Source organism: Rhinopithecus roxellana, chromosome 15 (genome assembly GCF_007565055.1).
Source record: "Rhinopithecus roxellana isolate Shanxi Qingling chromosome 15, ASM756505v1, whole genome shotgun sequence".
Classification (NCBI taxonomy): Eukaryota; Metazoa; Chordata; class Mammalia; order Primates; family Cercopithecidae; genus Rhinopithecus; species Rhinopithecus roxellana.
In genome coordinates, this window is record NC_044563.1 from 54,874,851 (window position 1) to 54,900,588 (window position 25,738).

Consider the following 25,738-nt stretch of genomic DNA (forward strand, 5'->3'; position numbering starts at 1 on the left):
CAGTGAGGCTTTGCTGGGAATGGGGACATCAGACAGGCCAATCCTCAGGCCCCAGTGGTGGTGATGGCAGGCCGATTGTTCCTGTCCTTGGACCCCTGGCCAGTGTACACAGGCACTGGTGTTAGCAGGTCTAGGAAGGCCAGTTTTTAGGTCTCTAGGTGGCTTGCTTGGGTACTGGCAGTGTTAGCAGTGTGCTGGGCAGGCAGGTGGGACCCTGGAGCCCTGGGCAGCATGTGTGGTGTCAGTGATGGCAGTAGTGTTAGGGGGCCAATCTTTGGTCTCCCAGGTGACATGCACTGGTGCTAGCAGTGACAGCAGTAGGATGGGTGGGTCAGTCTGTAGGTCCCCAGGTGGCACACGTGGGTAGGCATTGGTGCTGGTAATGGTGCCAGGTGATGTTGGCCTGTCCTCAGGCTCCTTGATGATGTACACAGGTGCAGGTTGTGGTGGGTGCCTGTGTTCTTAATGCTGTTGTGAAGCCACATACTACATATTTGGTTCTATCTCTGAAATATTTTTTGTTGGCAAAGGAAAAATAAGCTTGTCACATTTCAGCCATTGTTGTTTTGAAGATTCCATCATTCATAATTGAAGCTAACCCTAACTGATTCCATATGGGAGAGGAGAGAAAGGGAAGAAGCAGCCAGCTGTGTATCTGAGTCACTTATTAGTCAAGGATGGTATTTTCATGTACCTCACCCATGCCTTTAACGTCTCAAGTTATTTCAGCAGCATATTGCAATTTGAGAAGCACATTTGTATATATTATCTCATTGGATTTTTTCAGCATGTATTAGGTGGTGAGGACAGGGAATATTGTCCCATTTTAGAGGTGTGAAAACTAAACCTAGAGTGATGCAGTGATCACAGTAAACACTCAACAAGTTAGTGAGAAAGGTAGGAAGAAGCTCTATTTTTCTGCCCCAAATCCACTGTATTATCTTTGATTATAAACAGTTTTTTAAAAATTCATCTCTCTTTGATAAAATTTTCTGTAGAATGATGGGATAAGGTACATTAAGGGGAGTTACACTAGATCCTGATTATTTTATTTGTCTTTCAGCCAAAGGGTGAATCATGTTTAAGAAGGTCAACAGGATTGAGCACAAGAGGAATAAGACAGGAAAACCAAAAAAACTTAATCCATGGATTCCACGCATCTTCAACCACCAGTGCTATGTCACCTTCCTTACGGGCTGCTATAGTTGCCTTTGGAAATTCAGACAATGGGAAAAAACTAAAGTTGGATTTTGTTGCTGCACTTGGGTACAAACTGATAAGGAGCTGGACCGCGTTTTCTCAGATGTGGGGAACATAGGCTGACCGCTGGCCCCATAAGGGCTTTTTACGGTCTCCAGGACTGGGGATGCTAGGGCTCCATTTCTTCCATAAAAGTATTGCACCAAGATTAACCTTAAAACATGTACTTGCTTTCTTCATTTCTTTCCTTCACTTCATTTTTCACTTTTATTCTTTACTTTTCCTTACTACCTCTTTTATGTTTATTCATTAATTCACTTTTGCATTTATTCATTCAGTGAAATCTTGAAGAAAAAGTGATGTTTGGGTGCAATTAGATGTTTTTGGTTAGGGATTACGGGGATGCCTGAATTGTAATTTGCTCTCCTCTGTGAATTTCTCTTCTCGGGAGAAAAAAATAGCAAGTGAGAAACAAGGTGCTCATTCATAATTGGTCAAGCTAGTGGTGATTTTCCCTAAGGAAGAGCTCTAGTAAGACTGAGTGGTGGCACATGGACTAGCCTCTTTTAGGGCCTCTATTTGTAAGCCATATGTTGGAACCCTTTGGTGAGCTACATGGTATAAATGATTAAATTATCAGCACACTGAAATGAGAACAGAAGAGCAAAATCATGTACCTTTACTTATTTGTGAACATGGCCCAACTAGGGTCCCAGAATCAGACCTATTGGATAATTAATTTCTTATACCTGAAGTGGGGAACACAAGGAAAGGGGTAGGAAATGGGAGGTTTCCCTGGAGTAGGCAGGAATGTTCTTCTGTCCCCACTGTATCTTTCCTGCCCAGATATTTGGCCTCTATGCGAGTCACTGGGGATAATACAAGTGCTTCAGGCATGCTTCCTGCTCTCAAGGAATTCAGTCTACTGTGGGGAAAGATAAGTACACACACACAATCTCAATATAGTGAGAGAAGTGCTATAACTGTATGTGCATGTGCACAGGCACATACCAAGGGGAGGGCCACCTTTTAAAAGGTGAAGGGTGATTAAGAATTGGATAGGTAGAGAATTGGGGATGGTGAAAGAATTGGTATTGGAGGAGAAGTCAAAGGGCATAGTGAGTTTGGAGATTGATATAAGGTTTATTTTAGATGAAGGAGAGGATATGAAAGAAGAAGTGAGGGGAAAAGAAGCTAGAGAGGGAGATGGGTCCAATGTTGTGTGGTTTTAAGAATTTGACCTCTGCCATTGGGAATAAAGAATCCCCAAAGACTTTAAGCTGATGAAGTAGTCTGAGCTGTGGTTTGGAATGATTATTTGATTGTGTGGAGGATGTATTGAAAGGCACAAAACTAACACAGGGAGACTTCTTTGCCTTCAGAGAAAGCAGTACCTCCTCCATAATGATAACCTCCATTTTGGCTTTGAGCTTACACAGATCTGGGTTCTAGTCCTGCCCCTGCTACTTCTTAGCTGTGTGATCTTGAATCAATTATTTTACCTCTCTGAGCTTTCTTGTGCAAAAATGAGATTGATGCCTAACTCATATGGCTCTAATGAGAAATAAATAAAATGAAAGTAGCTTGTGAAATCCTTAGCATTTTACTAGAACAAAATAGCTACTTAAAAAAAATTATTCTTTAACTCCGATTCCCCCTTTCTTCTCCAATGGGGTAGATTGATGACTAAATGAACTCATTAATGATGAATGAATCAGTAAATTAATTACTGAACAAAACATCTGGTAGCTGGAGAGGCAGATGAATTCAACAGATGATTGTTAAAAGCCAGCTGCATTCAAGAAACTATACTATGTATTGGTAATACAGAGATGTTCCTTTTCCTCAAAGAAGAAACAGTGTAGCATCAGATAAAACATAAACGCATAATTCCAGTTCAGTGTAAGAAAGGTTGTAAATAGGCATATACAGGATTTGGTAGGGGTAAAAAGAAGGAGTGGTCACTCCAGCCTCAGGAGGGTAATGCATGGCAGTGCAACTTATACCTGAGGTGGGGAACACAAGGAAAGGTAGTTTGGCAAGTGTATACAGAAACTGCTGAGGTAATAAGGATAAATGAAGCTAAGTTAGATTTCTTTTTTCTCTTCCCAGAAAGAGCAATTATTTTGCCCGTGCCTGGTAATTTCATTTGTCTTGTCTCTGATGTTGCTGTTCCTGTGGATAGAAACATCCAATGAATACTTTAACTTTGACTGGTGAGTTTCACTTTTTGTAGTTTCATTTGTGTAAGGGCATTTTGGTCTGTAACTACCTGGATTCTACCTCAGGCTGAAAAGATCTGGTGATATAATAGGGAAGGCGGACAAAACTGGGCTTTCCACAGCTTGTGGGTGAGAGGCCTGCCTCTGGGGCAGGGGTAGGATGCTTAGCACCCTAACTTGTTATACTTTCTTCCACTGTGCTCAGTCTCAGACTAAATCTGGCTCAGTGGGAAGCTTTCATGCTTCCAATATCCACAGTCCTTCTACTCAGATAATGATTCCCTGGTATCTTTTCTTTAGTCTCTTTGAGTTACTGATGCCGACACTAGTTGGTCTTCATGATCTCTATCCCTGAACCCCACCTTCTCTGCTGCTCCTATACCCACTTCCTCTCCCTACTGTTCTTAGGAGGCTTCCTAGGATTCTGCACACAGTGACACGTATCCCTTCCCAGCACTCTTTCATGGCTAAACTCCTGCTCTGGAATGTCCCCAGCCCTTCTAGTTTTTCTGGCTTGATGTCTGCTAACCTTACTGCAAATCTTGTTATTTGGTATATGGGGAAGAAGGATCTGTTTGGATATTGGGCTTTTAAAAATGGAATACAGTTTTGTTTTTTTTATAGAAGTAAAACATGGTTTGTTATTTTATGTGTAAAGTGCAAAAAGTTAGAAATATAGTATCTGCCTAGTCCCATTCTTGAGAGATAATCACTCGATATATTTTTCTATGCTGATTTTTCTATTATGTTCATGTTGTATACATAATTTTGCTTTTTCTTTTCACTTAAAATAACAAACATTTTAACAAAATTTTTAAACTCCTAATGAACATCATTTAAAATGGTTTAAAAATATTTCATGACAGATGCTATAATACACTTAGCCATTTTTAATTGTTAGGCATTATATGTGTGTCCAATTTTCTCATTTTTATAAACTAGTAATGCAGAGAAATCTTTGTATTCTGACTAATGTTCCTAGAATAGATTCCCATAAATGGCATTATTGAGTCAAGAAGAATAAACGTTGTTAAAATTCATTATGCCCCCAAATTAGCCAGGCATGGTGGTGTGTGCCTGTAGTCCCAGCTACTTAGAAGGCTGAGGTGGGAGGATCCCTTGGGCCTGGGAGGCAGAGGTTGCAGTGAGCCAAGATTGTGCCACTGCAATCCAGCCTGGGTGACAGAGCCAGACCCTGACTCAAAAAAAAAAAAAAAAAAAAAAAAAAAATTTATTATGTCTATTGCCAAAGTACTTTCTCAAAAGGTTATAGCAATTTCTATTTAAAACAGAGGTATATGGTAGCATTAAATATTCTCATATTGCATATTTTTTCTCGATGAAATTTTTTTGTTTTAATTTGAATCATTTCGTTTCAGAACAAGTTTATTTAACTAATTTCTTTTCTTTTAAAATTTATTTTCCTTTGCTTACTTATTCATTGGGGATTTTCAGTTAGCCTTCTCACTGGTTCATCTGCAGTTTTTTATGGGCTGGTTCTGAATTATTTCACAGAAATTGTATTTCAATTTAAAATATAAATGCTATGGTATAATTTATTCATATTTATAAATTTTAAAATACCAGCTCTGAGATCCATAGTTGACAAGGTTTATGCAAAGTCTAATATCCAAATCTTTCTGCCTCTCTCCCCATCCCTTGAGTGGTATCAAAGTTCTGGGGCTTACCACAAGATAGCAAAAATAGCTTGGTGGTGGTAAGAAGAAACTCTGGTCATCAAAATGACACTGGTCACTCTGGCCATTATTACTTTCATTAGACAGTGCCTCAGTCAAGCATTGGTCCCTAGCCACTTTTTGGAATTGCTCTTCCAGGCATTTTATAGAAATATTCCTCACAACAGGCTTTTGCATTGACCACAAGCATGGCTTGGAACCCTCACCATTGTTCCCAAGACTGAGATGCTTACTGGCTAGCTTCCATGATCTTCCTTGCAACCATCCCCAATTTGTGAATTTCGTCTGCCAGGATACAGTGTTGTAAATCAGGCACAAGTCTGAGTACCAATGAAGTCTTCAATCCTAGTGCAAAGTTGCAGCATAGTCTTTCATTTTCTTCATATGTTTTTAACTTGAAGACTATTTCGTATAATAACTAATATAGCTATACTAGATTTGCATGGTTTATCTTTTCCATCCTTTATTTTTTTAACCTTTCTATAGCTCATGTTTTGGAAGTTTCTCTTATAAATAGCATGTGGTTGGGTTTCTCAGATCCAGTTTGGCAATATTTGTCTTTATGTTCCAAATAAAAAATAGCTCTGTACTAATATATCACTAATATGTTTTATTTGAGCTTACATCCGTATTCTTCCCAATGCTGTTGTCCTATCAGTTCTGTGGGTTTTGTTTTGTTTTTGAGGCAGGGTCTCACTCTGTTGCCCAGGCTGGAGTGCAGTGGTGTGATCTTGGCTTATTGCAGCCTCTGCCTCCCAAGCTTGACTGATCCTCCCACTTCAGCCTCCCAAGTAGCTTGGACTGCAGGTGCAAACCACCACACCTAGCTAATTTTTTTTTTTTTTAATGGAGACAGGGTTTTGCCATGTTGCCCAGGCTGGTCTCAAACTCCTGAACTCAAATGATCTGCCCACCTCGATCTCCCAAATTGCTGGGATTGCAGGTGTGAACTACCGCACCCAGCCCTGTGTTCTTTTTTCCTCTTTTCTTGCCTTACTTTATATTAAGTATTTTTTATTACTTTATTTTTCCCTCTATTAACTTGGAAGGAATACCCATATTTTCTCTCCTACTGACTCTTGCAGTCTTTTTTGTACCTGCCCTGGAAATTGCAACATGTAATCTTGACTCACCAAAGTCTTATATTAGTATTTTAACCTTTTCCTGGATAATACGAGGATCTTGAAACACCTTAACTTCATTTACCTCCTTCTGAGTTATAAGCTATTCTCATCATATATTTTAATCCTACATACTTTTCCAACCACAGATGACATTATTGTTGTTTTGTATAGTTAATATTCTTTTACATTTACCTATATATTTACTTTTTTATTACTCTTCATTTTATCATGCACCTCTGATCTTTCATCTAGAATCTTTTTCTCTCTGTATAAAAAATAACCCCTAGGTGTCCCATAGAAGGTGACGGTTAGGAAGAGGAGAGGCCTGAGCTGTGTATACCATCAAGCCAGTACCTAGGGAGAGCAGACTAATAATGTCGGTTCACACATTTAGATGCTTCAAAGCTAGGATTCATTCCCCCACAAATCACAAACTGGGAAAGTTTGTGCTTTCTCCTAGGATATAACCCTGGAAGTTCCAAATCAAAGTGTATTATGTTTACAAGGTTACCTTCTCCCCTGTAGCCCTGTGAAGTTTCTAAGAGCTTCCTGTACCTCAGCCAATTCTAGAGAAAAATTACCCCAAATGCTGCACTATCTCTGGATTTCCTTCCTTGTTTGGATCTTGGCTCCATAGTTCTTCAGTGTCTGGTAGATGTCTGATGCTTTCATTTAGATTTTTCAGAACATTTTGTCTAGCTTTTCTAGTTGTTCCCCTTAGCTAGAAAGAGCAGAATTTTTTGGTAGGGTAACTGTAACTTCTCTCTTTTCCCCTCTGTGTGTGTTGTTTCTCCATTTCTCACTATGCGAGGGTTCCTAGGGCCTCCACCATCAATGTGTCTTTTTTCCTCATCTAGAGTTACTGTCAGCTGACAGTTGGTGATGCCGATATAAAACATTACAATATGTATTGGGGAAAAGTGCAAGAAAGCTGCATCTTACAGCTGTGAGAAAGCAGGGAAGGGGTCCTTGAAAGTTTCTTTAAACATTCTGTTATAACGATAACAGAAAATATGGATTTTACATGAGTAGGTTGCATTGACTAGGCTGCCACAATAAAGCTGTCTTGGTTGAGTGAGTAGGCCTACATCCAAAATGGAGATGTGATTATGCTGCTAGCGGGATGTAACACAATAGTCCAGAGCAGAGAGAAAACTGCTTAAAAATGCTAAATCAGAAGAAGCCTAACTTGGACACATTCATGTAGAGTAGGCCTACTGCATAGTCATCAGCATTGTATATTCCCAGCTTAAAGAAGTGATGGCCAAGAAAAGAGACTTCCTTTTTCAATTCCCACTGATGTTCAGGCAGTCACATAAGCAAACTCCTTCTCACTCTTTTCACTCCCTTTTTTCACACCACTACCACCACCAACAGTAAGTACAGTTACTTACTGGGATGGGAAGAAGTGGAGGGAGAGAGAGGAAAAGCCAAATCACGGTTCTTCTTTTGCCTATAATCCATAGCTGGGGGGTGGGAACTTCACCTGAGTTTGGTAAGAGGGCTTTGAAGTAAACCAAACTAATAGTAATATTTACATGTGATCGGGCATCCAAAAGAAAACCTTTTAGGTTGAAAGAGATTAAAATACAATATCAATGTGACCAGTAAGATGATTAGAAGAAAGAGGAGTACCATGAAATGACAAACATTGTTTTCTTTGTTACTTGGAAAGCAAAGTCAGTATCTCGATTTGGTTAAACTCATTAATTCTTTGACTACATCTAGAGTGCTATTAAGGCCAGATTTCATGTTTTTTTAATTTCAAAAATGTTTTTTCAAGATCTCTGTTTGATTGTTTTGATAACATCAAAAAATTGTGCTTGGGTTAAAACACCCTATTCTTGTTTCATGGATGTGAATCATTCCTTCACGTTATGGAAGATCTTAAATATATTTATTTTGTGGCTCTTTTCTGATGGTTCTATTAATTATGTTTTCTTGGGTCCAAGTTTTTCTATTTGTTGGCTTCATAGGGTTCGTTTGTTGACATCCCTTACATGTTTTCTGATTCCTGATTGTGAGCTCATCTTCTACAGAGCACTCTTCCCAGTGTCTTGATCTGGGATACCTTTGTTAGTAAGGCTGTTTGCCTGTTTGTTTCTTCCTAGTTTATCTCACAGCCCTTGTCCAAGAGAATTTCCTTTATAATTCTTATTAATGTAGTTTTTTGTTCACTAGCCTGTAGTTTACATCTTAAAAAATATAATTTCTCCAGGTTTTGTACAGAGAGGAGGAAATTTCTGTTTTCTTGACATGAAGATTCAAATTTATTTGATGTGTAATACCTAGACCAAGTATAACATTGTTTCTCCTAACAAATCATTAGCAATTTTCTCTCATATGCTACATTAGGAACAGAAAAATTGGGGCTTTTTTTAAATATGGTGGCTGTGATTGCAATGATGTCCAAAAATGTATATGCATGTGGACAAGGAGCCTGCCAAAGTGTAAAGTATTAGTTTTGTTCAGGTGGTAAACTTATGGGATATGTTGTTTCTCTTCCGGTATTCCCAAATTTCTGTATTATATTATTTTTCTAAAAGAGGACATAATTTTTAAATATGTATTCTAAATAACTTAAAATCCTACTGTGTTTACAAACCCCATGAACATCCCCAATTGCCTACAGAACACAACTTTAAAACTCCTCATATAAGTACCCGCAAAAACTGCTGTTCACACACTGTTTCTCTTTTTATCTCCCTACATTTTCTTATGCCTTATCTAGTCTGGTTCTGTCCCTATCCTTGACACAGATGCTACTGATTTCTGCAGTATTTTAAGAACTGAAACACATTTTTTTTCAGGGTCACTTTTCTAGGAACAGGATACTGGTTTTTCTGGTCTATTTTTATTCTGAGTTTAGCTGGGATCCTGACTGCCTACTCTTCATTGCTGTTGGTGAGTAATGCTTCTCATTTCTTCCACTCCCTTCCTGAGTAGCCTGATGAGGTGTTCCTGCCTGTGGTATAGTATCCAGTTGGTACTGGGGGCTCTCAGAACCCAAGTTCATTCTTGTCTTAGTAGAGTTGGGGTTTACATTAGCTAGTTGAATTTTAGGCACAAGGAATAGGATGTGGAAGGAAAGCCTATTCTGTTAGAGGATGTGTCTTGCCAGTTTGGCCCTTTGAAAGTGTAACAGAACATCCTTTTTCTATTTCCTTGTTTTATACCCTATCCTGTGGTTCCCTCAATATTGTCATTTTAGATACCCATAGCTTCACATCAGCAGTATCTTTACTCATCTCATGTCCCATCTTCTGAAAATCAGTCTTTCTGGGCCTTATAAAAATTTGCTAGTTTGTTAAACTTGTTCTGATGGACAAATGCTAGTCACCTAGCCCAGATGCAAAGCACATTTTAGCAAAAGCCTTTTGGCAATAGTGTGGCCTTGTTTCTGTTACCTAACATAGTAGTGTCTCTTAGTGTGAGAAATTTATGCCAGGTAAGAGAAAAGTCTGTGGAAATGGGAGGATAACTTTAGACAGAGTTTTGCAGTGCCCATTTATACATAGGGCAGATAACTTTCTCTGATTTCACCATTCCTTTCTCTATTGAATTCTTGTCTGATACAGAAGAACCTAGCCCCAAATCTGTTGCTATTTGCATGAACTTTTTCTTTCAAAAAAACTTATTACTATATGAGCAGAACATTGTGAGAAGTGCTGAGTATACGGAGATCAATAAAAACTAAGCACTTTCTGTTTTCATGCAGTGCACTTCATGGAGGTAGGTGTGAGATATAAGTTACAACTATTCCTTGTCACTGGAGTGGGATCTTAAAGGAATGTTAGATTTGGACATATAGATATGGTAATGAGGAAGAACATTGTGGGCTGAGGGAGCTTCATGACTAAGCAAGACAGAAAAATATAGGATATCTTGCTGAGAAGGAAAGGTCAGTTCTGTTAGTATGTAGGGCATAGTGAAGAATAATGGGGGGCCGGGTGCGGTGGCTCCTGCCTGTAATCCCAGCACTTTGGGAGTCCAAGGCAGTTGGATCACAAGGTCAGGAGATCGAGACCAACCTGACTAAACCCGGTGAAACCCCGTCTCTACTAAAAATATATTAAAAAAAATTAACCAAGCGTGGTGGCGGGCACTTGTAGTCCCAGCTCCTCAGGAGGCTGAGGTAGGAAAATGGCGTGAACCTGGGAGGCGGAGCTTGCAGTCAGCCGAGATAGAGCCACACTGCACTCCAGCCTGGGCGATACAGCAAGACTCCGTCTCAAAAAAAAAAAGAATAATGGGGAAACATGGCTGAAAAGATAGGTTTGTGAGATTTTGGAAGGCCTGGAAAGAAAGGCTAAGACATTTGATATAAATCAGTTTTCTATTTTAGGAAAATTATTCTCGATGTTTTGGTTTGGAGGGTGGCTATAGGCAGAGAGACCAATTAGAAACTTTTTTTTTTTTTTTACAGGAGGAAAATGTAGATGAAGGATGTGCTCTGGGCCAAACTCTGACTACTGAATTGTGCCGCTTTTATGCACAATAAACATGAAATGGTATAGTTAGGTTCTAAGAGGGGAATGAATTCTAGTGTCCCATAAAACAATATATTTTAACAAACTTTCTACTCTACCCTACCTCTTTTTGGATACGTACAATGACAACAATAGTGAAAAAGAAGGGGTACCTGGATTCTATTTCTAGTTCTATCTTTAGGTTACTATGTAACCTTGGTCAAGGCATGTAACTCTTCTGACCTCAGTTTCATTTTTTTTGCAAATGAGAATGATAATAATATTTAATGGTATAATATAGGGCTAAGTAAAGAACAAATGAAATATACATGAAATTATTTTGATAAAGAGGTAAGTGCCTTACACATCAAATTATCATTAATATCCTAGGCATCTGAGGACTCCAGTTTTCAATTTCTATCTTTACACTGACTTGGTGACTGGCTAGATTTAGATTAAAATCCAAGATTTATTGAATCTATACCAGTGTTAACAACAGTGGTTTGACAGTTGTAACAACAGCCCTGTTGTCCTTGGACAGCAAGAGTCCTTGGAAGGGCTGCCTCCTGACCTTTCTTCTCTTACAAGTGAGTCTGAGTAATACCAGGAAGAAGGTTCCTCACAGGGAAAAGAAATGGGCAGGAGCTCAGGAAGAGTATCAGTGTGGTAATTGTTATGAAATCTTAGAGGAGATAACACGGAATTCTTCCTGAGGTTGCAGATGGAAGTTATAAACAGGAGGCGAGATTTGAACTGGCTTTGAAGAGTCTGTGGCATCGGGAGAGGGAGCTTTTTCAGGCAAACAGCATGGAAAACTCCCAGAGGCTAAATAAAGTACAGGTATAGCAAGAAGTGAGTGTACTACCGGACTGTGAACAGAATTTGGAGCTATAGGAACAGTGCTTTGGGTGGCAACTTGGTGATTTCAAATTAACTCTCTTTTTCTTTGCTTTTGCAGTTACTTGGATTTTTGTTGCTTTGGGAAGGGATTGAACTATACCTGCACTTGTGTCATAAGGTAGGACATCAGAGTCCACATAGGAAACCTTAGACCAGGACTGAACCTTAGGCCAGGCCTAAACATGCTCCTTGGTGTACTCAGTTTTGCATATGGGTTACCCTCTCTGTTACTGTTCTCCTTGGAGAGAAGAGATTTACTTACACCATTTTAACTGAAATAATTAAATAACGTTGCAACTGATTTATGGAAGGAACTGAACCCGAGCTGAACCCAAACTCTTATTCTCACTGTTTCCTATTAAACTCAATCTGTGACCCTGTTCTTCCCATTCCAGTAAAATCTTAGGCACTCATTCCATTAATTTCCCAGTACTTTTTAGTCACAGGAATACTCTCATTTCAGTGAGTAAAATTTTCAGTTCATTGTAATAACCTAAGCTCCAATTTTATTAACCTTAAAATGTTTCCCCTCCCCTGTTTGGGCCTGATCCAAGCCTGAAGCCCATAGCGGCAGAGAGGGCATGGTGGTCCTTTTACCTCTTTTCCGCCTGAGTGGGGTCCAGGGGAAGAGGAGATGGAGAAAAGAGCACAGTCTCACAAGGAGAGGGGAGAAGGGAATCGGGGTTGATTTCTAGGTAAATGTACAGTTGCTTCTTTTCCTGTAAACTTTTTCTATGTGTGTTTTCAGAAACCCTACTGAGAACCTTGACTGTAACTCTCTTGGTGGAGTCAATGCCTGTCTTCCTGCAGCGCCCTGAAATTTCTTTTTTGAAGTCCTTTTGACCCTCTCTTGAATTTGGATATCTTTAAAATAACACCAGCATGATTTCTTTCACAGGGTCTATATCTGGTCCCCAGAGGACAGTCAGCTTGGCCCCACCATCTACAGGCATGTAGCGTATTTCCGATACAGCATCCTTGTTTTGTTCTCCCATGGGCTTGAACAGCTCCAGTGACAGCCTCTTGCTTTTTTGTATACTTTTTTGGGCATGTTTTAAAAAAATTGATACCAGTAATTGGACATATTTGTGGGATCCATGTGATAATTTTGATATATGCCTACAATGTATAATGCTCAAATCAGGGTACTTAGGATATCCATCATCTCAAGCATTTATCATTTCTTCATGTTAGGAACATTTCAACTCTTCTAGCTGTTTTGAAACTATTTTTTGAACTATTTTGAAGCTATTTATATTATAAATTATTGCTAACGGTAGTCACCTTACTGTACTATCAAACATTAGAACTTATTCTTTCTATCTAATGGTGTGTTCTCATTAACCAACCCCTCTTCATTTCTCCCACTCTGACCCACCCTTCCCAGCCCTTGGTAACTATCATTCTATTCTCTACTTCCATGAGATCAACTTTTTTAGCTCCCAAATATGAGTGGGAACATCAGGCATAGTGTTGATACAATTCCTTGTATTTTCCCAAATCCAGAAACATTTCAGACTCTTGAGTGGTCCCTTTAAGTCTTGAATTAGTCCATTTGCATTGCTAGTAAAGGAATACCTGAGATTGGGTAATTTATAAAGAAAAGAAGTGTATTTTGGCTCATGGTTCTGTAGGCTGTAAAGGAAACATAGCACTGGCATCTGGTCCTGGTGAGGGCCTCAGGAAGCATACAATCATGGTGGAAGGCAAGCAGGGAGCCAGCATATCACATAGCAAGAGAGGGAGCAAGAGAGAGGAGGAGGAGGTGCCAGGTCCTTTTAAACAACCAGATCTCATGTGAACTCACAGAATGAGAACCCACTCATTACTGCAAGGATAGCACCAAGCCATTCATGAGGGAGCTGTCCCCATGATCCAAACACCTCCCTCTATGCCCACCTCCAGTATTGGTGGTCACATTTCAACATGAGATTTGGAGGGAACACAGGTCCAAGCCATATCAATATCCTCTTACTCAAATGAGAAGTATGAACTGGAAATATAAATTTAGAGTTATTAGAATAGATGGAGCTTGAAGTCATGAGATTTTCTAGGGAAAGAATATAGATTTGAAAACTGAACAAATAGGACTTATTGACATCAACATTTATTTTGGATTTGGGACACCATGATAAATTAACCAATACCAAGAATCCCTAGGAGTGAAAACATTCTGATTACCATTCCAGGTTTGTGTCTGTTATAAAAACTATGCTTATGTTGCCTGTGCCAGTTAAGTACTGCTACTTAGCCTCTGCTATGGCAGAAGCGCATCATCCCCCTTTGAAATCAGGAAGACTGTCTGGCAGCATCTCTCACCTTTTTTCAGGCATACAGGATGGCCACCACAGTGCTTTTCAAGGATGCTGATGCTTTCCTCACCAGTGTCTTCTGGGACCTCCCAAAGAACTCGATATAGGGAGTAGGTTAGCTCATAGGTGATACTGTTCTAGCACTTTTTCTTAATAAATCTTTTATTATTTCTTCTATATTATACCAAGAAATTACTGGCATCCCAATTTCATTGAGCATAGGCTACCACTGAGCCTGGGCTTCAGATAACCAAACAATTAGAACCTCTTTGAACTGCTTAATACCTGGATTCTAGGATATGAAATCCAGAATCTCTGGTAAGTGCACCCATATCAATAAATTTAGTCTGATCTAAAATTCTGTTCTCTTGTCCTTGTTCTCTTTCCCTTAGAATTCATTCCCACACATATTCTACAGGATTTTTGCCAATATTAGTTAGGAAAATCTTCTTTTCTAAGCCTTCATCTTCTGAGGCATTCTGGGATCTAGTTCACAGATTCTGAAGGCAATGAAAAGTGCAGGGGGATTATTAAGAGTTGGCATTCCCTTGGAACTTAACTACCTTGGTTGAGTCTGCAGGTCTTCAAACCAGGAATGACCAGGCTTATCAGACTTGTGAGGAGAGACTGATTTTATTGGTAAGGGAGATTTTGTGGTGCTTGGAGTTTCAGTTTTATTGTACTCAGAATCAATTTAGGAAGAAAAGTGTTAGCACCAGGGGGTTCTAGAACCCCCCTCCCCTTCCCCTTCTACCTACAGCTGCCCAGAGAGAAGCGAATGGCATCAACCCAAACTCCTTATAAACATGCTAATAACCTGACCTCCCAATAGACACACTAAAGGTATTTGTCAACTCCTTATCTGCAAAAATTTCTACCAGGATATACCTAGATATATCTAGGTTGGTTTTGGTGTAAACAAACCTGGAATATATAGGTTCATGTGGTAGAAGACATGGCTGACTAGAGTTATATAATTAATGGAGTATAAAATAATGATGCTCCATAACCAAAATGACTCCTATAAAGGAACGTTTCTTCATATTTTGCTCAAAACACACCTTACATTTTAAGTCCAAAAACAGAATGTATACTAATACAGGAGAGGAAAGACCCTGTATGAGTAGCTGCATTTGACATAATCGTATCTGCTCGAATTTTTTTTTTTTTTTTTTCGAGATGAAAGTCTAGCTCTTTTGCCCAGGCCAGACTGCAGTGGCACTATCTCGGCTCACTGCAAGCTCCACCTCCTGGATTCACGCCATTCTCCTGCCTCAGCCTCCCGAGTAGCTGGGACTACAGGCGCCCGCCACCACGCCCGGCTAATTTTTTTGTATTTTTTTAGCAGAGACGGGGTTTCACCGTGTTAGCCAGGATGGTCTCAATCTCCTGACCTCGTGATCTGCCCTCCTCGGTCTCCCAAAGTGCTGGGATTACAGGCGTGAGCCACCATGCCCCGTTTTTTTCTTTTTTCTTTTTTTTTTTTTTTGGCAGAGTCTCACTCTGTTGCCCAGGCTGGAGTGCAGAGTGGCGCGATCTCAGCTCACTGCAACCTCTGCCTCCCAGGTTCAAGTGATTTTCCCACCTCAGCCTCCCGAGTAGCTGGAACTACAGTTGTGCACAATCACGCCTGGCCAATTTTTGTATTTTTAGTAGAGATGAGGTTTTACCATATTGGCCAGGCTTATCTCGAACTCCTGGCCTCAGGTGATCCACCCACCTCAGCCTCCCAAAGGGCTGGGATCATAGATGTGAGCCACCGCTCCCAGCCAACCACTGGAAAATCTTTTATCTGTTCCCTGTGATTGCCTATATCCTTTAAATCCATAGTGAAGTTTGGTGTTGGGTAAGATCTGCGATTCTAATGAGTCTGGCAATTCATCTTTTGTGTTGTGATGCATTTGGTTTTTCCTAATAGGTTGTTTAAAATTTTTTCATCTATGTATGTGTTTTCTGTTCTTTTAATAATGTCCTTGTTAAATTTAGGTATGTTTTGTTGCACTCATATTATAAAATATTCTCTCTTTTTCTATTATCTGAAAGAGTTTGTTAAAGATTGGAAATATTTCTTCCTTAAATGTTTGGTAGAATTTATCATTGAAGTCAGCAAAGGGTTGTTTTGTGAGAGACTTAATTATGGATTTAATTATTTTAGATGTAGAGATTATGGAAAGGAGAGAGCTAAATACTATCTAGAGGGCAGCACAGATGTAGGAAAACTATACATTTGAAAGGCAGGAAGGTAGGAAAGTTAGGTCTTCTTGGTCTCAATGTTTTTTCTCTATGAAGCATACAGTGTTCTGGCAGGCAGATTTTTTCATCTGTTTAACAAATACTTATTGGACGCTTACTATGTGCCAGACATTCTGCAGAACACTGAGGATGTAATCATAAACAATACCAATATTATCCTTGACTTCATGAAGCTTATAGTCTGTTGAGGAAGACAGGCATTGAAAAGGCAATTACAGAGTATTATTTACTTATAATTGTATTGAGTATACAATTGAAGTCTAATGAAATAGCGAAGACTTTAATGGCAACCGCTGAATTTGAGTAAGAGATACCAAGCAATGTTAGGACCCAGCTGAGGCTGGAGATAGTAAATTAGTAATGGTAAATTAGCTGTGTAATTTTTTCCAGTCATGCTATACAGCAAAGATCAGAAGCAAAGAAGGTGAATGATTGTTTCCATCTAATACTGGGGATTTGCAGGATGGTGAGATTAAAAGAATGAGGAAGCAGATAAGGTCCCTGACATTGTGAAGACACACATGCAATTCCTAAGGACAGTTCTGATCCAAGCCTAGTGCTTCAAGTCAGGAGATTTTTTTTTCCTGTTTCCCTAGATCCTGATTCTGCTAGTGATTCTTGCGTGTGTCATTTTAATGTTCATTATATGCAAATTCTGGAAAGAAAGATGGCTGGTAGCTGGGCTGTCACTGCAGGTAAGAATCATCCTATAGCTCCAGCACTAGCTGTCTAGATGTATCCAGCCTGACTTTTGGCTTTCTCACAGATCTTTGCTCCCTACGTGCACCTGGTCAGCATAACTGTGATGGTTATCCTTTTCTGGCCTGTGGCCATCTACGTGGCACGTTTGGAAAGAGAAGGTATGTCACATAGGGCAGAACCCTGCCTGTTTCTTCAGCTCTGGCTTTAGCTTGCATACTCCACTCAGGAAAACAGAAGCTTGGGAACTAGCCGCCCCTATGCCTTGTTGAAATTCATTTAGCTTGCTACTCAGGCACGCTCCTGTGCTCTCACTCACTACCCTGTCACAGTGGCCAATGGCCTGTCATAGTATTTCTGTGGCCAAACAGAACTTCTAGAGGGATTCTTTTTTTTGAAAAATAAGATCTTTACATTGTTGTACATTGACTGTCTGAAGATGGATGGCAGGTGATGCAGTAGAGGCTGTTTTAATTTTACTTGAGCAAAGTGCTGGTACAAGTCACAGTTCTTTCCATTTATTTTCAAATATTAGTAGTTTTCCTTTTTTTTTCCTTTCTTTCTTTTTCTTTCTTTTTTTTTTTTTTTTTTTTGAGACAGAGTCTTGCTCTGTCGCCATGCTGGAGTGCAGTGGCACAATCTCGGCTCACTACAACCTCCACCTCCCGGGTTCAAGAGATTCTCCTGCCTCAGCCTCCCAAGTAGTTGGGATTACAGGTGTGCACCACCACTCCTGGTTTTATTTTTAGTAGAGACGGGGTTTCACCATGTTGGCCAGGATGGTCTCAATCTCTTGACCTCATGATCCGCCCGCCTCGACCTCCCAAAGTGCTGGGATTACAGGCGTGAGCTACTGCGCCTGGCAAATATTAGTAGTTTCAACTAATACTAGGTGCAGAGATTTCTGGTTACATTCAAGTAACTCACAGCAGTCCCCTGTGAGACCATGTCATACCTGAGGACTTACAGCAGAAGTCTGTAAGTCGTCTTACAGCAAATGTCTGTCTCTGTCACTGGTTTCCTCTTCATTCTTTGCCCCAGTGTAATGGAATCAAAAGAACTGGATCTGTATACTAAACTGTTTTGAGAATGGAATTATCTTTCACCACTCTACGGATAAACCAATAGGACATTCTTCTCTCTGGGTCTCATTTTTACTCTTCTTAAAATAAGGGTAAAATTACCCTTTCTGACCTGTGGGGGTATGCAGGCAAGAGAAAGACTGCATAGATAGTGCTGCCATTGTGTGTTTATATATGTATGCTTTTATGTGGAGGGCAAAGTTTAGGAAGTATTTCTGGGGCAAGGGCTTAAAGGGGACAATAATCAACTCTTTTCTTTTTTACTTTCTAAATTTTAGTTAGAATGAGAAGATACAGGATGACACATTCTGAGAAAAAAAGGCTCAAGAAATGTAATGTAATCGCAAGGTTAAGAGGTTAGAGCTGGAGACTGAGATTTGAAAGTCACTAAAGCATAGGTGGTAACTTGAAAATGTACAAATGGGTAAAATTCTCAGAGGTCTAAAATACTAAGTCTTGGGGAATGGCTGGTTATTGCAGGCATTGTGTACAGGCTCTGTATGTGAATGTGTGTGTATGCATGAAAGAGAGGGAGGGAGGGAGGGAAAGACGGAAGCAAATAATATTTATAGAGTGTTATGAGTCAACACTGTCATAACAACTCTGTAAGGTTGATATAAGCAGCAGGACAGCCCCATTTTACAGAAGAAAATGAAGATTCAGAGAGATTAAGTAAGTTGTCCTTAGTCACACAATTAGGAAGTGGCAGAACTTGGCTTTAAACCCAGATTTCTGCCAATTAATGCTCTTTCCACTATGCTGTACTGCCTTAAATATACAGATGTTTTGGGATGATCTTTACAGTCTCTGGGGCTTTCTTATAATCAGCCAAGCTCCTCATCCTCCTGAGAAGCTACTCCTTAACATCGCTTCTTCTTCCTTTCCTTCCCCATCTGTCCCCTGTACAATTGAGTCCTCTGTCAATTTCCAGTTCCAGTAGTAGCCTTAATAATAATGCCCTATAATTGTACAGTTCTATACTTTTATATCCAAATCCCTGAAAGTAAGTGGAAATGTCACAGAAATAGGAAGTAAATTAGCCAGTACACAGTCAATTAAACCCATGGACTGTAGGTTTACTCAGACTGCTGCTTTGCTTGGGGTGATTTTCCAGCCCTCTTTATCTTTTTTCACCTACTTCCCCTTCCTTCCAAATTTTTCAGGTCTACAAGTGGCTGTTGGATTACCCTTTCTTCTTATCCTTTTAAGTCTCTGTTTGATGCCACTAGGGATTTATTCTCCCTGCATTCAGGAGAAGGAGAATTTGGGGCCCAAGCCAACCATCTTTGGACATAGAGGTGCACCCATGGTAGGTCTGAGCATGAAGAACATGGATGAAAATAAGTATGTATGGGATATGTGGTTGAGAGAAGAAAACTGAGAACCATAGGAGCCCCTGGAGAGAAAAAGTGATTGCATTAAGATGGCAAGAATAAAGAGTTCACTGTAAAGGTTGGACTTGAATCCAGGCCACCTAACTCCCGGTCCATTTCTCTTTACTGTGCCCAGTGACATTGCCTCAGGTGAGCAGAGTCCCAGAATCAGCTTGGATGAAGGATATACAGGTTTTGAAAGGAGATCTGAGGGAACCAAACTCTGCTACCCAAAATCCTACTGGGTTCTACCCCTACCATAAAAGGAATGCTGGGAGAAGAGACTCTAAGGCTTAGGGCCTGATGTCCTTTTCTTCTCCAGTTGGGGCCTGAGAATACCATGATGTCCTTTGAGAAAGCTGTTGAACATGGAGCCCATGGATTGGAGACTGACATACACTTAAGGTAAGAAAGCAGGGAGCTGGGGTTGGGGGAGGAGGGGATAAATTCCTTGCCATGCAAGAGAACCAGCCTGGCCTGAGGTGTAGAGACAGCAAGCCCGAGGGAGTTGTTCCTGTATTCACATGGCATATATGCAGGTACTACACAGATGAACCACATCTCACAAACCACACCTCTGCACCTCCATGTTTTCAGTGACAGGGTTACAAATCAGACACACTCGATAATAGTCTTCACACATGATTCAAATATGGTGCCATTGCAAACTGTGCTTACCACTTCACTCTATGTACTACCTTAGCAATTTAACATTCCCTGAGCATTTGCTATATTCCAGGCCTTCTTCTGAGTGCTTGGGAGATGCAAATGAGTAAGATATAGTCATACCTAAAAGATGTTCCAGCTAGTGAAGGAGACATGGAATGTTTACAGATAACTACAGAATAAGGCCATTTGTGGCAAGAGCCATCCAGAGAAAAATAAGTGTAATGGAACCTCAGTGGAGGAAAAGGTCACTTCCTATTGTGTGGAAAAAAAAAAGAAAAAAAATCTTTATGCTCAAAGTTGTGTTTGGGTTGAGCCTTGAACCAAGCAGAGATGGGGGAAGGAGAAAATTCCAGGGAATTCTTTCTGAGAAGCTTTTGCTCTGTCTAAGACCATATGAGAAGAATGAAAAGACCAGTGTCAGACTGGGAGACAATATTTGTAAAACACATATCTGGCAAAAGACTTGTGTCTAGGATATATAAATTTCCAAAACTCAACAGTAAAATGAAAACAAAAACAAACCAAACAATCCAATTAGAAAATGGGCGAAATACATGTGTAGATATGTCACTGAAGAGAATATACAGATAGCAAATAAGTATTGAGAAGATGTTCAACTGCATTAGCCTTTAGGAAAATGCATATTAAAACTAACACTATTCACCTATCAGAATGGCTAAATTAAAAAATAGCAAGAACAGTAAATGCTGGCAGACAAACTGAATCACTCATATGTTCCTGGTGGAAACATAAAATTGTATAGCCACTCCAAGTAAGTTTGACAGTTATTTATAAAACTAAATGCAGTCCTATCTCACTTAATGATGAGGATATGTTCTAAGAAATGCGTTGTTAGGCAATTTTGTCATTGTGTGAACATCATAGAGTGAACTTACACAAACCTAGATGGCATAACCTACTGCACACCTGGGCTGTATGGTATGACCTGTTACTCTTCGGCTGCAAACCTGTACAGCGTGTTACTCTACTGAATACTGTAGGCAATTGTAGAACAATGGCAGGTATTTGTGTATCTAAACATATCCAAACATAGAAAAAGTGTGATAAAAATAACAATATAAAAGATAAAACGTTGTACACCTATATAGGGCAATTACCATGAATGCAGCCTGCAGGACTGGAAGTTGCTCTGGGTGAGTCAGTGAGTGAGTGGTGAGTGAATGTGAAGGCCTAGGACATTATGTGTACTACTGAAGACTATAAACACTGTACACTTAGACTGTACTAAATTCATAAAAAAATTTCAATAATAAATTAACCCCAGTTTATTGTAACTTTTTGACTCTTTTGTGATAACAGTGTAAGCACAAACGCATTGTACAGCTGTGCAAAAAACATTTTTTCTTTATAACCTTATTCTCTAAACTGTTTTCTATTTTAATTTTTTTTTAACTTTTTTGTTAGAAATGAAGACACAAGCACACACATTAGCCTAGGCTTACACAGGGTCGGGATCATTAATACCACTGTCTTCCACCTTCACATCTTGTCCCACTGCAGTGTCTGCTGGGATAATAACATGCATGGAGCAGTCATCTCATATGGAAACAATGCTTTCTCAAATACCTCCTGAAGGACTGCCTGAGGCTGTTTTACATTTAATTTTTTTATATATAATAGAATGTATATACTCTAAATTTAAAAATAGTGTAGTAAATATATAAACCAGTAACAGTTGTTTATTGTCATCAGGTATTATGTACTGTCTGTAGTTGTATGTGCTATACTTTTATGTGATTGGCTATACAGGTTGGTTTACACAAGTATCACCATAAACATACAAGTAAGGTATTGTGCTACAATATTATGGCTACAGAGTCACTAGGTGATAGGAAATTTTCAGCTCCATTATAATCTTATGGGGCCACTGTCATATATGGAGTCTGTTGTTGACTGAAATGTCATTATGTGGCACATTGCTATATATACTTACCATACACCCCAGAAATTGCACTCCTGGGCATTTATTCCAGAGAAAAGAAGACTTAATGTTCATATAGAAAAAAACTTTACATTAATTTTCTTAGCTGTTTTATTTGTAATAGCCCAAATCTAGAAACAACCCAAATGTCCTGTAAGAGGTTTAATAATTAAACTGTGTTCATCCATACTGTGGAATATTACCCAGCAGTAAAAATGAATGAACTATTGAAACATGCTGCTGTTTGGATGGACCTCATGGGAATTACGTTGAGTGAATAAAGCCATTCTCAAAAGGTTATATACTGTATGATTCCATTTGAATATCACATTCAGATGACGACATTAGAGTGATGGAGAAAAATCAGTGGTTTCCAGGGGTGAAGGAGGGAGAGAGGTAGCTCCCACTTTAAAAGGTAACACAAAACTCTTCTTGTATATTTACCATTCTGTATCTTTACTGTGGTGGTGGTGATGTGTCTGCATGTGTGATAAAATTAACATAGAACTAAATATACAAATAAGTTCATGTAAAATGAATGAAATATGAATGAGGTCATAGATTTTATCAATGTCAGTTTCCTTGTTGTGATAGTATAGTATAGTTATGCAAGATGTTACTATTGGGGGAAATGGGCTAAGGGTGTATAGGATCTCTCTGTATTATTTCTTACAAACACATGTGAATCTACAGTCCTCTCAAAATAGAATTTAAAGAAAAGAATCTCGTCAGCTTTTTTTAAATAAAAGATATAGACAAAATGATTCTAAACTCCGAAGATGATCCATTCTGACATCTTAAAACTTTACTAGGCCCTATATCCTGCTCCAGTTTATGCCCCATGTCTTCACTTTCTTTTAAGCAACATTCCTCCAAAGAGTGATCTGTACTGTTGTAGAGGATCAAAAATTTTTGTTAGTCTCTACCCTTCTGGGTTCTTTGGCTGGTCTACAAATTAAATTGATGTAAGACAGATTAACAGGAGAAAAATGATTTTAATTATGTATGTATACATGGGAGTCCCACAAAAATTTGAGATTCAAGGAAAAGACCAGATGATTGAGGCTTGTATAGTTTCCTGAGCTATAGAAAGGAAGAGGGGCTTGTATGGGGGCAGTGATAAATTGTGGGAAGAAGAGGGAAGAAAATGTGTGGTGAATAAAGGTTGTTTTATTATACAGATGTAAGTCTCTTGATTATAAAATGATTTCAGAGCAGCTCTCTTATTGTTACAGATCCTTTTACTAATGAAAATTTCCTTTATAAATACAAATTTCCTTTACAAAAGGGCAACTTTTCAGAGCTTCTCCTGTGTCTGCAGTTTCTTAAAATAATCAGCTCAAAATAATCAGTATGCCAAAGAGGTATATATTGGGGTGTCATGTTCTGGTCTCCTGCAGTCATATTTTAGGATGAGTGTCTTGAACCCCAACATTGCCTTTCTTTGCCTTCTCTCAATCCTCCCCTTTGTTTTGGATAACTTTTAATCCTTTTTGAGCCTATCCCAATCAGGCTTCTTCTACACCACTTCTCAGAGCTCTTACTAAGTTATCAGGGACTTCAGACTTCCTAAATATCGTAGTAAATTTTCAGTTTTCATCTTAACCTCTCAGCATTTGAGTAGTCCTTCATTTTTGAAACACTTTCTTCATTTGGCTATTAGAATACCATACTCTCCTGATTTTCTTCCTACCTGGCTGTTTCCTATGTGACTTCTTTTGCTGGCTCCTCCTTCCCTTCTTGCCTTTAATGTTGGAATTTTTGAGATATGTGATAAAATAGTTGTAAAGGATGTCTGATCCCTACCCCAAGTTCACCCCAAAGTGAATTTGATAGTGCTCATGCCACGATAAAATTGCAGCTATGTTGCCCTTAAATGTGAAACAGATTTATATGAAACCTTCATTTGAACATAATTTTGAGAAACATTTGAAAAGGCAGAGAAATTTTTTAAACCTAAAGAGCAAGTAATGTAAACAAGTTATTTGCCTCTGAGAGAAAGCTTTGGGAGATTCTGAGAAGATCTATGCAAAATTTTTGGCTGCTATTATTCCCAGTCCTCTAATAAAATTTTTAGCATAAAAGCCCAGCCAGCCATACACCTCTCTGGAGAACACTGAATTGAGTTTTCTGGGGATTGCAGAAACACAGATCCTGAAGAAATGCTGACCTCCTCATGTGGACCAATAGGAGAAATCTTGCCAACAGTCACTGGCAGTCCATGGAAGCTGAGTTAGAGAGATTGAAAGATCCCAATAAACTTGTTTGTGCCTACTGCTCTTACTCCCTCTCTGCTAACGCGGTTTCCACCTAACTTTTTAAGGGAAATAAATGTAAATGTCACACGTAACAAGTATGTGTGTGATAACTAGTTTCCGTTGGTATTGCCTACCCTTTAGCATTCATGATGAACAAAATGTCAAAAATTTTAATGAAGATGTGTCATGCCAAGCCACATGAGAACCTGAGGCAAAAGGGAAAATCAGTAATACTATCTTATCTTCATTTAAAATTTAATATTTTGTTTATAGTGGATTTTTGCATTGGTTTTGTTTTTTAAAATATTGTATTAAGATAGTATTTATCTTATTAGTTTTTGGCACCCCTTTAAATTTTAGACCCATGGCAAGTGCACTATCATTTTGTTATTTGTTTTCTCCTTTCCTGCCTCCTTTTGGACTAATGGAACATTTTTTAGAACTTTATCTCTACTATTGGATTATTAGCTATACCTTTTTTTTCCCCCAGTGGTTGTGCTAGAGTTTACAATATGATCTTTAAGTTATTTCTCCCTTTGAGTATTACACATTTATGTGTAAAGCTATTTTGTCAGTACACTAACAGTGTCTTTTATCAGTACATTAACATTTCATGTCTCTCATAGTATGACCTGGTGCTATCATGAACCTCATTATACATTGCTATTACTTTTTACTTTAAACAGTTAATTCTGTTTTTAAAAAATGAGAAAAAGTTTCTGTATTTACTCATGTATTTATCATTTCTGGCACTATTTATTCTTTTGTGTAGATCCAAGTTTCAAATTGTATCAATTTCCTTTTTGTCTAATAATTATTTTAATCTTTTTTACAGTAAAGATATGCTGGAAATGAATTAGTCTCTTTGTTTGTATGAAATATTTTAATTTTCCCTTTATTTTTGAAGAATATTTTTGCTGCATATATAATTCCAAGTTGGCAGTAGTTTTCTTCAAGCGTGTAAAAATATGTTATTTCATAGTTTTCTGTCTTATGTTTTGATGAGAAATCTTCTGGATGCTTATCTGTATTCCCCTCCATATATGCCCACCCCTGGCCCCAGCTACTTTTTTTTTTTTTTTTTTTTTTGCAGCAGAAAGAGGTTTAGTGATAGAGTCACCAAATGAGGAAATAGGAGGAAACCTCAAATCCATCTCCCTAAGGAGTTTGGGGCTAGAGTTTTTAATGGTTTTGGAGTGGGCTGGAGTGTGGAGATTGTTGATTGGTCAGAGAGTACAGGGCGAAGTCAAGGGACAGGGAAATGAAGAAACTATATTCTCATGCTGATTCTGTTCCTCTGTGGGGGTCTTCAAACTGGTTCGCATCAACTGTTTTACCAGAATATGGGATCTGAAAAACATCTTAAGCAATTCTTAAACAAAAGCCTTGTGATTCTAATGTCAGAAATCCTATCTATAGAAACATTGGGGATGCAAATGGTCAATGTCAAATGACTTTCCATTACAAGGAAGTGGTTCAAAGTGAAGCCTGATTAATGCTTAATTATAGCTATGTTGCTGTCCAGAATTCTTGTTAAC

General features: G+C 38.9%; 1 protein-coding gene across 1 annotated transcript in view; it reads left to right on the plus strand.

Moving 5' to 3' along the window:
• GDPD4 (glycerophosphodiester phosphodiesterase domain containing 4) overlaps nt 1-25,738 on the plus strand; it is an 84,682-nt gene that overhangs the window by 12,650 nt on the left and 46,294 nt on the right. The window contains exons 2-10 of the mRNA XM_030918510.1: nt 1,064-1,266; nt 3,313-3,416; nt 9,054-9,147; nt 11,671-11,730; nt 16,774-16,872; nt 16,944-17,037; nt 18,237-18,314; nt 19,122-19,267; nt 19,654-19,736. Of these exons, the coding sequence (XP_030774370.1) occupies nt 1,078-1,266; nt 3,313-3,416; nt 9,054-9,147; nt 11,671-11,730; nt 16,774-16,872; nt 16,944-17,037; nt 18,237-18,314; nt 19,122-19,267; nt 19,654-19,736 (947 nt within the window). The 5' untranslated portion in view covers nt 1,064-1,077. The remainder of the gene's footprint in view (nt 1-1,063; nt 1,267-3,312; nt 3,417-9,053; nt 9,148-11,670; nt 11,731-16,773; nt 16,873-16,943; nt 17,038-18,236; nt 18,315-19,121; nt 19,268-19,653; nt 19,737-25,738) is intronic.